The sequence below is a fragment of the Solanum dulcamara genome, chromosome 6 (genome assembly GCF_947179165.1).
Source record: "Solanum dulcamara chromosome 6, daSolDulc1.2, whole genome shotgun sequence".
Taxonomy (NCBI): domain Eukaryota; kingdom Viridiplantae; phylum Streptophyta; class Magnoliopsida; order Solanales; family Solanaceae; genus Solanum; species Solanum dulcamara.
In genome coordinates this window covers 7,523,454-7,539,446 of record NC_077242.1, presented here as the reverse complement: position 1 = coordinate 7,539,446, position 15,993 = coordinate 7,523,454, and the positions used below count along the sequence as shown (strand labels likewise).

General features: G+C 31.9%; 1 protein-coding gene across 1 annotated transcript; it reads left to right on the top strand.

The window, feature by feature from the left end:
* Positions 1-4,119: 4,119 nt before the first annotated feature.
* LOC129892055 (protein DOWNY MILDEW RESISTANCE 6-like) lies at positions 4,120-15,879 on the top strand. The gene is made up of 6 exons (XM_055967591.1): positions 4,120-4,262; positions 4,335-4,395; positions 4,485-4,705; positions 6,626-6,873; positions 13,682-14,006; positions 15,542-15,879. Exons 2-6 carry the CDS (start codon positions 4,359-4,361, stop codon positions 15,794-15,796), a joined length of 1,086 nt encoding a protein of 361 aa, XP_055823566.1. The 5' UTR covers positions 4,120-4,262; positions 4,335-4,358; the 3' UTR covers positions 15,797-15,879.
* Positions 15,880-15,993: the final 114 nt, after the last annotated feature.

Genomic DNA, 15,993 nt, shown 5'->3' with positions numbered 1-15,993 from the left:
TACATGCGAATGTAACTCAAGAGTCATTCTACAGAAATAATTTAGATATTCAATTTAGAATTGCTTAATTATAAAATTTTAAAAAAGATTTTTTTCTCAATCGAAAGGGAGGTATTCTACCCCATACATATGAGAAGATATCATAATTCTTATATATTGTTTTCCAATGTAGACATTTATCTAATTTTTTTTCCTTCCGAACTTTACCTTTCAATAACTCCTATCTCTATTATAATTCTCATTCCTATTTATTCTAGTGGCACTAATTTATACAAAAAATAATTCTTCAAAGTTATCTACATACAAGAGTGTATCTATTTAATACCATAGGATTAGCTAGTATATATATTTTTTATTCCTTATAACTTCCTCATCTATTCTCTTCGGCAAGAGCGGATATAAAGTTATCGCGCAAGGTTCATCTGAATCTACTACTTTGATGTGTGAAGTATAAATATGTGTAAAAATTTATGAAAGTAGATTTGAACATACAATTTTTTTTTTAAAGAAAATGAACTTAATGCGAAGAACCTTAAATATTTTTTTTAACAATTATTAAAAATTAAACGCATAAAATTTATGTAACGACCCATAAGGTCATTTTGAGTACTTGAGGTTTTTTTTTATTCATAAAATACTTGTTCCGTAAATTTTTAGTGGGTATTTTGGACTATTCGATAACCATAGTTATTTAGTTGAGGAGTAAGTTTAGATAATTAATTTAATTAGTGGACTAAATTGATAATTAGGTAATTTGTTATAACACTTATCCATATTTATTAAAATAAAGTGGAATAGGGTTTAATATTTCTATTACCCACTGCTATGCACGAACTGCAAAATAGAAGGGACGGTTCGGTGGCACAAAGAGAAGCAATCAATACTTCAGGTAATGACTAAAATTTCATTCTCGTTCTACACATTAGTTGCTAGGATCTACATTATATATTAGTATATTAGTTGGCAATAAAATAATATTGAGAGGTGAGTGGAATTATGATTAGCCAGTGATGAGCAAAGAAGTGTTTAGCCTTAAAATTACATTTAGTACTATTTTTTTTGGCTTAAGTGGAACCCTCGTTGATTAATTTAATGAATGGTGTATTACTTGGATTGTAGGTGCTTCTCGTTGCACAACAAGTTGGTAGAACTTGATGTGTAATCGATACAGGTGGCTGAGATGAATAGCCAACCTCTAAGTATATCCCATTATAATTTAAGTTATAATATATTAAGATAGGTAATTAACTATTAGATATATTATATTATATAAGTATTATTAAATTATGATATTGGAGGAATTGGGGCTTAACCCTAGGCTTGAGTTTTAGGAAATTGATTATAGAGTTAGGTGAGTTGTTGGGTTAGATTAAACATATGTATAATATTAGCATCTACGGATTAGTCTGCTTACGAATATTGTATATTTGATAGATTGGAAACGTGAGGCTTCGAAGAAGGGAAAAACATTGGTGAATTAGCTTGCTTGACTTCAGTTCTTCGGTTGAGGTAGGTTATGGTTTTTTATTCTATATCATAGATAGACTCTTAATAGTGATTGATATTCATTGAGTAATGTGTAAAGTTTACTACGCATTTAATTGTTGTGGTTTGGATGGTTGATATGTTGTTGTGATTGGTCTGAAATCCCGAAGCCATGAAATCCATAATCTTGAACTTACCCTATCAAAAATGATGCCTTGAATAAAGAAGGCTTGATGAAATATTGTTAATGAAGTGGAATGTAATCATGAAGAATGATAAATTAATTATATTTGGATCGGGTGTCACGTTCCGATACGGTATATTTGGATTGGGTGTCACGCTCCGACACGGTATATTTGGATCGGGTGTCACGCTCCGACACGGTATATTTAGATCGGGTGTCACGCTCCGACACGGTATATTTGGATCGGGTGTTACGCTCCGACAAGGTATATTTGGATCGGGTGTCACGCTCCGACACGGTATATTTGGATCGGGTGTCACGTTCCGGCACGGTAATATTAAAGGAAAATAAATTAAAATGACTTAATACTACCCAATCTCCAATAACTCATTTTCCAAAAGGGTGTGATATGGAGGCTTGAGTCCTCATGTGTGATCTTAATATTGTTGATTGGTTATGAAATGGTTCATTGTGTTGTCACTTGATCTTGATCTTGTTGGTTGCCACCTGTTAAGTGTTATGGTTGATTTCCCGCTATTACTTATTACATATTGATTCCTATTTTGAGTCGGCCGATGATACCTACTCAGTACATGTTGTCCTGTACTGACCCCTACTTGTATCTTTTCTTGTTTTATTTTGTGGGGTGCAGCGAGTGTTCCACCGACTTCGACTCGACCTCAGCTCTAGTCAGTCTCCAGTTCATAAGATTTCAGGGTGAGCTATCCTTTTAGCTGGCGATGGAATCTCTTGTCATGGCATGGTGTCTTTAGTTTTTGGATACGTTATGTTATTTATTTGGTGTTTGATAATTCGAGACTTAGTTTTAGAATTTAGATGTCCTTCATGTGATGACTTTCAGGTTTTGGGGAAAACGTATTTATTTGAGCTTCCGCGTTATTGTTATTAGTTGGGGTTTGTATCGTTGGTTCTCCCATCCAGAAGGTTAAGTGTGGGTGCCACTCATGGCCCATTTTGGATCGTGACAATTTAAATTCTAAATTAGTGCTACTCTTCGATTGAGGCCACAAATTAAAGTCAATCACTAATTGATATATTAATATGTTAATATCTTCCTCTTCGAATCTCCCTATTGCAATTAATAAGTAAATTTAATTCGATGGAAACAATCTAAAATATTAATGAAAACACATGAACATTATATATTGTCCCACTACCTCATTTAAAGCCTATTTCAGCTAGCGTTCCTTTACAATGCAACTCTTAAATAAGCATTTCTCCCTTTGAATTTTTTAGTATCCTACATACGTACAATTTTTTTTAAAAAAAAGTAAATAAAGTTAGTGAGAAGTTATATGGAAATGAAGTGCCCAAACAGCCACTTCATCACCTGAATTCGTTACCGGCCGCACCTAAAAAATTTGATTCTAGACTTCAAAATTAAATCAGACTTATATTAGTTAAAATATTTAGATTAATTTAAAATATTTAATGAAATCAAGTGCAAACCTTTTTTTTGGTTAAAACTTTATTCAAACTTGATTTTCTCTATAAAATTCAAACTACTATTTTAAAATTCTGTGAACACTCCTAGCTAAGTTTAGCCTCATTTATTCTCTCTATTTTCTATAATGTATTGTTTACTACATAAATCTTTTCTATGTATGTTAGAGCAAAACAATATGTTACTCCATTGATCATTTCAAAATAGTTTTCTTGCAATTCTCAATAGTTAATTCAACTAATTTTTAAAACTAAATTAGCTTAATTAATTTGATATTTTAAAATTAAAATTTAGATATTTTAAAACTATACACAAAGTACTATAAATTGAAAATTTTCTCATATTAATATGATACAAAATACATTAAAAAATATTGATTAAATTCTATACCGTTAAACTCTTAAAAGAAAGATATATGAAAAAACAATTATAATGTGATTTGTTCAATTGACCTACTTATTTTTTAAAAAAAATATAGAAATTATTAAGAGAATAATTTTTTTTTCAAAAAAAACAAAACTATTTTATCGATTACATCTAGAATGCTCATTTCATTATAAGAGAGCTCGAATTATGGATGCTATTATACCATGCGAGGAAGAAAGACCCTCAATTTCCCTTGCACCATGCATGCCATGCCTAAAGTTAAAATTAAGCTTTAATAATCCACGACAATTTTGTTTCCTCTTCCTGGTTCCGAGACAAAGGCCCAAAGCAAGGGCCAAAATTTTATATAAAAGAAAACTTTATTTAAAAATTTCTTATATTAAGAGAAGTTCAATGATTTTTAAAGTTATTGGGATTTAAATTAATATTTTGTTTAAACTCAATGATATTTTTTTATGAAATGGACATTGTTGTCCTTGCAAGGTCGGGCTAAAGCATCTCTATAATCATAAAAGAGAAGAGAGAGTCACGTGGTACTCGTTAAATATGGAGAAGAGAGAGTCATGAACCATGTTGTAGATATTATTTAGATTCAAAAATAAAAAAGACACAGAAAATTATGTGGTAGATATTATTTTCACCTTTGGGCATTCCATTCGTCATACTTGTATTATAAAATGCAAAAAGTGTAAATAGGTGAAAAGAGCCATCTGCCTAAACAGCCACTTCATCACCTAATAGGTATTGTTTCCTAATCTCCATCTATCTGAATACTTATCAATTTTTACAACTGATTTCTACTGTGTTGAGTAGATCTATTCTTTGAAAATTGCTTTAATGGCAACTACACTTCAACCCAACTACTTGAACCAAGGTATTTTTACTAATTACTGTTTCTCCTTCTCTCACATTCTCCACTAGCATGCATTTTGACTAATAAAATATTACTATGGACATACATAGATTTCAAGAAAGGTGTAAAGTACCTAGTTGACAATTCAAAGGACATGAAAATGGTGCCTTCGGAGTTTGTTTTGCCAATTCCAGAAGGTGAAAAGCCATCGTTGGCCATTGATGGTGACATTCCAGTGATAGATTTGAGTGGCCTCAATGGACCTGTTGAGCAAAGACTATCAACTATACGTGCCCTTAGTTCTGCTTGTGATGAATGGGGATTCTTTAGGGTAACTTTTAACTTTCCCAACTCTTTCTCTTTTATATTTTCAGTTTTCAGCTAAGTGTACTTGTGGATTTATAGTCTACAAGCCAAGTTTTTCACACCAATAGATAAAACAAATTAAGGGGATATGATCACTTAACATAGTTTGTCACAAGTTTGTTTTATATTTTTTGATAAGACATATATACACATATCAATTTCTAATTGAATATTTCTTAATAAGTTAAACTTAACTATTAGTTATCATTTTTACTTAAATGCCAACATTTTTTATTTTATTTTATTTTTTGCTTTCTCCTTCGTTGAGATTCAGCCATGGCGGAAGAGTTGTACCGACGCCGGCGACGAATCAGTCGCAAGAACTCTCAACAGTAGAATCACCACCACAATCACCACCACGATACCACATACCTCCTTCAGCCGTAACAACTACCATTACCATCGGAAAATGCAAATCATCATCACTACATCACTATTCATCAGAAAATTTCCTCCATCACTATCAAGGTGACAAAGAAGACCACAAAATATCAGATCCGTAAGAAAGATAATAAAAATTTATTATCGGAAAAAAAATCATAACTTGCTAAAAGGAGGACCCATTTCTTGTGGGGAACTACTAAAATTTTGAAGTGATTTTGAACAAAAATTAAATTAATAGATTAAGATAAGATAAGAAGAAATGATATCGTAAGGGCATCTTCAACCCATAACATTAAACTTTAAGTTAAAATGATGTTGACACCATTTTAGTGTAAATTAATTCCAATACATTATATTAAATTTTACACTAAAAAGAATATTTTCTTTATATTCATTTCTCTTCAATATTATATTATTATTTTTTATTTCATTTATATTTTTTTATTTCATAAAACAAATTCTTTCTAAAACGTTCACCATATATAATTCATATCCTTTTCTTTTATAGTCGTTTGGTATAAAGTTATTTCAATTTTGATGTATGTTAATTATTACTTTGTTGAATGTTTATTGTTTTCGGTTATTTTAAAGTACATTGTATTATTTGTCTAATAATTTATTATGTTTGCATTTTTTATTTTTGTGAAGGTTAATCTTATTATATCCAATTATAATTTATAGTAAAATTAACATAAATTTTATTTTTTAAGATTCATATATACAAAAATTGATTTATAAAAAGTTAACTTTTAAATCTAAAATTAACATTATATAAAAATTAATTAAGTATACAATAGATTTTATTAAAAACATATCATTTATATAATATTAAATTAAAAAATTTATATAATGAAATAATATTTAAAATATTCAAAAAATGATTCATCATACCAAATTTGATGTGACATTATTCACACACTAAAATAGTGTAAAATTTAATGTTGAGTTAGAGCTTCAAAACACTAAATTTTACATCAAAATAAGATTTGATGTAATATGGTGTTGGATTGGAGATGATCTTAAGGACGAGAAAAGAAGAAAGCTCATATGAATTGGTGTGACAGAAAAAAGAGGAAGAAAATCTTGAGAAGAAGACATTGAATAGAAAAAGAAAAAGAAGAAAGTTTAAATAAAATAATAATTTTAAAACATGAAATATACCTGTGGCAACGCATGCATATGTGCATATCACCCCTTAATACATATGTGGGTATGACATATTAAGTGGGTATATATTTTGTTTTAAATTAGTTCAAAGGTGTCATAGAACTTCCGTAAATTTAAAATGTGTAACATCAATTTCGGTCATAGTTAAAATGTGTTTTGAATCATTTTTTCTACTTTTTTTTTATAAGTGTTGAAATATCAAATATATAAATTTCATTTTCAAAAAACCTTAAAAAATCTATATTCAAATTAACAAAGCAAATTAACTACTTTTAACCCTCACAGGTGACTAATCATGGTATAGAAGCAAATTAACTACTTTTAACCCTCACAGGTGACTAATCATGGTATAGAAGTGTCCCTGATGGATAAAATGGTACGAGTGGTAGAAGAATTTTTCAACCTGCCATTGGAAGAGAAAATGAGATATGGTTCAGAAGATGTGATGGATCCAGTAAGATATGGAACAAGCTTGAACACTCCCAGAAAGCATGCCCTCCATTGGAGGGACTATCTGAGGCACTATGCCGGTCCAGTTCCACATACCCTTCACCTTTGGCCAGATAATCCTCCTACCTACAGGTAATTATCATCATGCTTAATATTATAATTAGGACTTTATGTAGTTTTTCTTCTTCTTTTACCTTTCTACATCTCAATTATTTTTTTCTCTTATGTTTCAATCCTAATAATTTTAAACTTTATATCCAAAATTCACATGACATATATTCTTTCTTTTTTTTTTCCGCCCTTATGCAAACATTTTCGATGAAAAATATAAATTATGGATAATTACTCCTTGTAAATTGGCATAGTCATTATTGTAAATGCTTCTCTATTAATAAAATATTTATTTGTAATAAATTAGTAAGTAATACCCTTTTACAATAAAATAATTAATTTAAATTAAAAAAAATTGAAAAATTTTGCAAATTGAGACCAGTGCTACATCACCTTATCTGTAATTCTTCTTTATATTATATATAGATTTGGACTTTATGTTCTAGATCACCAATCATTCATGGATCTAAACCAGTTAATTCTACATTACAATATGACATAGTACCTAAAATTAATATAGGGAAAATTACATAATTAGACAAACATCCTTATTATATCTACTACCTCCCTATACTTTAAAATATAATTATACATATTCTAAACTAATTACATAATCACTTATCTCTCCTCCCCTTTTCCTCTCCCTCACTCTCTCCCCTCTCCTGATCTTATCAACACCACTCCGAAAGTGTTTGATGCACTCAGATACAATTGATGATTATGACTCAGCTTCTCCGGTAGCTCGTTGTCCAGATTCTCCGCCATTGTTCCTCTTCATCGATTTTGACAGCTTCGATGTTCAAGCAATTCGATCTAGACCATATCTATGGCCTATTGCTCTGATACCATGAAGAAAGCAGTATCTGGTACAAAGGAAGAAGAAAGAAGAGAGAAGTTAGCCCTAGAGGTATTCTGCCATTTTGAAAGAATATTAGAAAAATATTGTATTAGTTCTAGAGCCTTCACAATACACTTTATCTATACATGTCCTTGATATTTTACTAATCTTCTAACTACTAATTAGTTACAACTAACCCCCTAGTTACAACAAGATAACAACTTTCTAACTAACTACTAACTACTAGTTACAACAAGATAACAACCTTCTAACTAACTACTAAGTCACGGCTCCTATTTTATCACTCCCCCTCAAGCTGGTACGTACAAAAATATCTAGTATCCCCAGCTTGGAAACAAGGTATTCATTCTGTGATCTGTATAGCCCTTTTGTCATTATATCTGCCTATTGTTCATGTGTACCTAAGAACAGAGGCTTAATCAGTCTCATTTGAATCTTCTCTCTAATAAAATGACAATCTATTTCTATGTGTTTTGTTCTCTCATGATATAATGGATTTGCTGCTATCTGTAGTGCAGCTTCACTATCACAAAAAAGCTCCACTGGTATCTTCAATTCTTCACCCAATTCTTTATATAATCTAGCAATCCACATTATTTCAGAAACAGTGGAGGCCATGCTTCTGTACTCTGCTGAGCTTCTTGAGATGGTTGTTTGCTTCTTTGACTTCCAAGAAATCAAGGATTCACCATATTTGATCAAGAAATCTATGATTGATCTTTTAGTATTTGGGCATGACGCCCAATCAGCATCACAGTACCCTGTCAACTTGTTCTCATTTCTGCTACTCATCAATATTCCCATGGCTGGATTCCTTTTTATGTATCTTACTATCTTCAATGTTGCATCCATATGAGACTTTTTTGACTTCTGCAAAAATTGACTTAAGGTTTGAATAGCAAAACAAATATCTGGCCTAGTTAATGTCAAGTATAATAAGCTTCCAATTAATCTCCGATATGGTCTTATGTCCTCCAATATTGGATCATTTGTTGCTCCTGTTGCCTCATCCATTTATGTGGTTGTCAATTTAACATTGGTATCCAGTGGTGTCCATGATGGTTTGGCTCCAGTTAGACCCACTTCTTCGATCATTTCCAAAGCATACTTTCTTTGGTTCATCAATATTCCCTTCACTGATCTATAGAATTTAATTCCGAGGAAGTACTTTAGAGTTTCAAGATCTTTGATCTTGAACTTAGCATGCAATTCTTTCTTGGTTTGCTCAATTAGTACCAAGTCATTCCTAGCTATCAGCATATCATCAACATATACCCGAATTACTACAATCTTTCCATGCTTTCTCTTGATAAACAATGAATGATCTAGGCCACTTTGGAGAAAACCAAAGGTAAGCAAGGCATCAGTAAGTTTCACATTTCATTGTCTGCTAGCTTATTGAAGATCATATAGGGATTTAACTAGCCTACACACTAAGCCTTGTGACTCCCCCTGGCTAGAAAATCCTTCAGGTAGAGTCATATACACCTTATCATGCAAATCACCCTGTAAAAAGGCATTATACACATTCATTTGATGAATGTGCCAGGCAGAAACAACAGTTATGGAGAGCACACTCCTCACTGTGACAATTTTCACAACAAGAGAAAAAGTATCCAAGTAGTCAAGGCCCTCATTTTGATTATAGCCTTTTGCAACTAATCTTGCCTTATATCTTTCAATATGACCATCAGCTCTGAATTTTACTTTGTAAACACATCTGCAACCAATAAGATGTTTACTTGGAGGTAATGGAACTAACTGCCAAGTATGATTATCTTCAAGAGCCTGAATTTCTTCTTTTATAGCTTGGATCCAATGTGGATCTGAGCAAGCTTCATGATATGATTTTGGTTCTGCAATCCAAGAGAAAGCAGTTAGGTACTACTGGTAAGAAGGGGAGAGATTGACATGACTTAACACATGAGAAAGGGGATATGAAGTTAATACTGCAACACTGTTGAAAACATAATCTGTCACCCAAGTAGGCTGTTTTCTTTGTCTGGAAAAAGTTCTAATAGTTGGTACCTCAATGGGAGGTACATGATTAAGAAGGACATGAGCAGCACGAACTGCACTAACAGGAGCTCCATTAGCAGGAGAATTATTTAAGGAGACAGGATCAGGAACTACCTCATCAGGGAAAGTAGCAGGGGGCTCAGATATGAAGGGATCTGCAGAAGTAGTTAGAAAGATTGGACCATTGTGTGTCTTGGTCCTAAAAGGAAAAATATCTTCTTTGAAAAGCACATCTCTGGATAAGAAAAAAAAGTGAGTCACCAAGCTTTACAACACATAGGCTTTAGTCATAAAAGAGTATCCCATATGTACTGCAGGCACAACTTTTGAATCAAATTTATCACCTGAAGGCAGCTTCTTGGAATAGCATAAGCAACCTAAAGTTCTGAGATGATTTAGAGAGCATCTATGACCATGAAATACCTCAAAGGGTGTTTTTCCCTTTAAGTCAACTGAGGGTAATCTGTTCATCATGTAAACAACCCATAATACACAGTTCCCCTAAAACTTCAAAGGAAAGGCCCCTTGAAATCTAATTGCTCTAGCCAACTCCAAAATGTATCTATGCTTTCGTTCAACTACTCCATTCTGTTGAGGGGTGTAGACACAACTTCTTTGATGCACTATAACATTGGCCAGAAACAACTGCACACATTCTGAATTGACAAACTCAGATCCATTGTCTGACTTGAACACCTTAATGGTCTTATTGAATTGAGTTTGGATCAACTGTATAAAGTTTCGAAGGACTACTACAACATCACTTTTAAGTTTTAGAAAATATATTCAGGTCATACGTGAATGATCATCAATAATAGTCAAAAAAATCTATAACCATCAACAGTCTGAACATGAAAAGGACCTCATACATCCAAATGCAACAAATAAAAAATAGTAGAAGATTTAGTTTCACTAACAGAAAAAGCCATTCTAGTGTATTTAGCAAGAGGACACAATTCACATTTGTCTAAAGCTTGTTTGCAATCACCATGATCAATATCCAGGAGCTTCTGCATTGCACCAACAGAAGCATGACCCATTCTTCTATGCCACAACATAATATCTACTGCATTTTTTGTAGCAATCAATCCTTTGAGCAGCTGCTGCTTGTCTTGTGATCCTTTTATTCTGTGCTTCAACAAATAAAGACTTTCCTTCTCTTTACCAATCTCCAACACCTTCCCACTTGAGAGGTTCTGGAATATGTAAAATTCAGAAAACAAAATTGACTAAACAACACAAGTCCCTGGTAATCTTGGCGATTGATAATAGATTATATTTAAAGTCAGTTATATACAGCACATTGTTTATAGTGTGGCCATCAATTATTTCACAATTTCCAGTATGAGTTACATTTACTACCTCACCATTAGGTAGATACACCTGTTTATCAGTAATAATAATATGCTCTTCTTATAATAGCTCTTTATTAGATGTCATATGATTCGTAGCTCCACTGTCTACTATACATTCCTCCATTTTGTCATTTACACAACATGCTGAAACAGGACCTGATTCCTCATTTACAGTCACATTGGATGCAAAAATGTTACCTTCCATGTTAGGAGATTCTGCATTTGATAACTTGCCCATGCTTGCTAAAGATATTTCCCCTTACTGTTCCTTGTCAAAAAAATTGCATCAATCGATTGTAGCGATAAGGGTCCTCTAATAATCTCATTAACTGATTGCAATTGCCCTGAGAATCATGAGGTAGAGCCGCTCCTCTGTAAACTTCAATATCAGGTGTTTTGCCTCTGATTCCTTCAGGGAATTTAGAAGATTCTTCCTTCACATTATACACTCTTCCTCTAGGTTCTTTTTTTCTTACCTGGTAGCCATTGTTTCTAGGATCTCCATCATGTGTGTGAATAGGATTGGCACCATTTGATTTTCTTTTGAATTTGTAATCTGGAGGATAACCATGTAATTTGTAGCAATCCATTTTTAGATGACCTTTCATCTTACAATAATCACATTGCACATTCATTTTCTTTTTGAATCTACTGAAATTTCCTCCTCCACTTGTTATGAGAGCTGTTATTTCTCCATTCATGGATGATCCAGTCACATTGACCATAACTCTTTGACTTTCTCGTTCAATCATCATAGAGTAGGCTTGATTAATGGATGAGAGTGGAACCAACATCAAAATCTGACCTCGAGATTGTTCATATGACTCATTTAGTCCCATTAAAAACTACAGGAATTTCTGTCTCTTCATGAACTCTTCAAAATCGCACAATTTCTCGCAATTGCATCCAGGAAAGGGGGCTAAGCTATCAAACTCAGCCCATAGTAAACGTAGCTTCGTAAAATACTCAAAAATGTTGCTCGTACCTTGAGTTGTGGTTGCAATTTCTCTGTGCAACTGGAAGATCCTCGATCCATCAACCTTATCAAAATACTCTTTCAAATCATTCCACACAGAACTTGCATCAGAAAAATACACAATTCCACTTAGCAACTCTTTTGACATGCAATTCATTATCCATAACAGAACTATGGCGTTGCATCGCTCCTACAGATCTGTCAAATTCATACCAAAATTAGCCTTCTTACATGTTCCATTGATGAATCCCAGCTTATTGCATCCAAGTATGGCGATTCGCATAGAAAAACTCTAAACCAAATAATTTTTAGATCCTGTTAACTGAATAGAAATCAACACCACTCCGAAAGTGTTTGATACACTCAGATGCAATTGATGATTATGACACAGCTTCTCCGGTAGCTCGTTGTCCAGATCCTCCGCCATTGTTCCTCTTCATCGATTTTGACAGCTTCGATCTTCAAGCAACTCGATCTAGACCATATCTATGGCCTATTGCTCTGATACCATGAAGAAAGCAGTATCTGGTACAAAGGAAGAAGAAAGAAGAGAGAAGTTAGCCCTAGAGGTATTCTGCCATTTTGGGAGAATATTAGAAAAATATTGTATTAGTTCTAGAGGCTTCACAGTACACTTTATTTATACATGTCCTTGATATTTTACTAATCTTCTAGCTACTAATTAGTTACAACTAACCCCCTAGTTACAACAAGATAACAACTTTCTAACTAACTAATAACTACTAGTTACAACAAGATAACAACCTTTTAACTAACTACTAAGTCACAACTCCTATTTTATCATTAATTCAAGTTTGGTTTTTTTGTTATTGAGATAGGTGAAGTCTTATAGATCCATCTCCTAAGAAAATTGTATATGATAATCTTTAATCTCTACTTCGAGCAAAAAAAAAAGAACCAAATAATTTTATATGATACCTATATTTTTATATATACATATATGATTATTTTTTAAAAAAAAATCTCAAATAAATTATGACATTTTTAGAATATTATTAAGGATCTCACCGAAAACTCACCATAGCCTGCTAACAAAAAAAAGAGAGACCCTTGTATAAAGAAGGATGTGACATAATCAAACCAAATTTGCCAATCAAACAAGACACCAAAAATTTTATCTCTGAATTATTTTTTTTATCCTATTACTATTTATATTTATCCGTTACACCAAACGATCCCTTTAGATTTTTTCAAACTCATTGTACTCCTTCGCAACATAATTCGAAAGTTGCTTTGATTATGTCACATCCTTCTACAATTGATGGGATTTGTTCCTTGATTACATTTTTTTTTTATCTTTATATATATTTCACTATTAAAATTGTAACGAGTTCTTTTCGTATAGTTACTATGTATGCTTTATTTCAAAATGTCCCATTATAAAGAAAAAATAGATAATTTGTCCTTTATTCTCAGATCATCATTACTCCAATTCTTTTGGCAGTGAAGAGGTAGTAGTAGGTTTTTTTTTTTTTTTTAATTCCTCGTTAGGATCTCCTGTCTCATTATTGGAGGTGGAGAGTAATTAGCAACTCCTCTTATCATAGCAGGTTCTTCTAAAAAATTTCCTAATCAATTTGTACATGTGTATGTGTGAAGGAACGTTGCAAAGGAGTACGTAAAGGAAGTTTGGCAACTTGCGGTAAAAATATTTGGTGTAATATCAGAAGGATTAGGCCTGGATCCAGATTACTTAGAGAGGTCACTTGGAGATGAAGGGACTCAAATGATAGCTTCAAATTTTTATCCACCATGTCCTGAGCCAAACAAGACATTGGGACTTGCTGCACATTCAGATCATGGTGGTCTCACTATTTTGATGGACAATGGCATTCCTGGCTTGCAAATTAAACACAATCAAACATGGTACTCTGTCCCCAGTGTCCCTGGCACTTTCGTTGTCAATCTAGGAGATTTTATAGAGGTTAGTATCATTATTTTGCTTTCAGTTAAACTTTTATACTTTAACACTACACTAATGAGGATTAGTGTCAAATACTTTGACAATGCTTCTATGGGTCAAAATAGATGATCCACCCAATTTTTTTTATAAATTGAATTGGGTTGATCAAAATAGATTGAATTAATAAATTGACAGGTTATTGATCATCTCAAATTTAGATAAATTGAATGAATAATATTTTCATGGATTAATTTTATCACTTCTAATTATAATTATTAATTAAATTTTATATAGTTCGTGTATTTTAACTTTGTTATAGTAGGTTATCGTTTATTTTATTGTTATATATAGAGATAAGTGTCAAAAACACACCTAAACTATCAATTGTTTTTGAGTTTCATACCTCAACCATTGAAAGTGTGAGTTTCATACATAAATTATCACCTATTAGTTTAAAAAGCACACCTCAGTAGTGTGTGTAATAAACTCTCTCTAATTTTTGAAAAAACCTTGTCACATGACATTTCTTATGGATAAAATATTTCACCTTGACAAAAATTAAATAAACTATTAATATTGGTAAAGTTAAAGACTAAAGTATTTCTATCCCTCCAAAAAAAATAACTTTTTAAAAAATAAAATTTTAAATATTTTTCTCACCCACTCCACCACCTCCCCCCAACCCCTAGACAATCTCCGGTCCTTTTATTTTTTTTTATATTTTTTATAAAATATTTTTAAAAAATTCATACTTCACCTCTTCCCCTTTGCTTCCTAAAAAAATGTTATTATTATTTTTTAAATGTTATTATTTTTAATTTTTTTTTAAAATAAATTATATCTACCCTATCTAACCTTTCACTCTTAAATTTTTTAAATATTTTTCTCATTTTGTGTTAGATATGTACATATATTTTTAGGAAAATATTTTTTTCTACTTGTGTATTGAACATAATAGGAATAAAAGTCTTGCGGCAAGTAAAAATACATTTTTCTAAAATCACATGTATATATCTAACAAAAAAAGAAAAAAAAAATTGGAAGTAGAGGGTTAGGTGGTGCGGGGTGGAATTTTTTTTAAAAGATTAAAATAATGTCTAAATTATTATTTGAAGGGGACGGGGGAGATGAAATAAGATTTTTTTAAAAAAAATTATAAAAGAAATTTAAAAAATAAAAATAAAACTAAAAAATTTGGAGGGGGGAGGTATGGTGAGAGAAAGTGGTGGAGTGGGAGAAGAAAATATATTTTATATTTTGTTTTATAATTTATTTTTATTTTTTGGAGGGAAGGGGGGGAGAGGGAGTGAGAGATAGTAATACTTTAATCTTTAATTTTAACTAATTTTAATAATTTATTTAATTTTTGTTTTAGTCCATGTGGAGTGTAATGTCATAATTTTTTTGACGTGAAAAAGAGAGTGTAATATACACACACCATATAAGAGTGGAATAAAAGAGATAGTTTAGATATGAAACTTATATTCCTAATAATTTAGATATAAAACTCAAAAAAAATAAAAAATTTAAGTATGTTTTTAAGACAAATCTTCCAGGTACTAAGTAATGGGAAGTACAAGAGCATCGAGCATCGAGCAATAGTCAATGCGGAGGCAGCGAGGATCTCTATAGGAGTGGGTCATGGCCCAGCAATGGATGCAATAGTTCAGCCTGCAGGTCCACTTATCAAAGAAAAGAATGAAAGCAAGTTTCGGCCCATTGTTTACAAGGACTATATTAGAGCCCAACAAAGCACTATTAAGAGAGGGAAGAGTGCGTTGCATGAGATAATGACTTCCTCAGACAACTAGGGCCTGTTGAATTTCTTTCAAAGCCTATTGAGTAATTTTTATGGATTCTATTATGAAAAAATTATTTGATTGAGTGCTTTTTAAAAATTAATTACTGATTTTAGCGATAATTTTTATTTATTACCATTTATAGCAATACATAGTAATATTATGATAAATCTACACTTGTATTAAAAGTGAATTATGCATACAATATA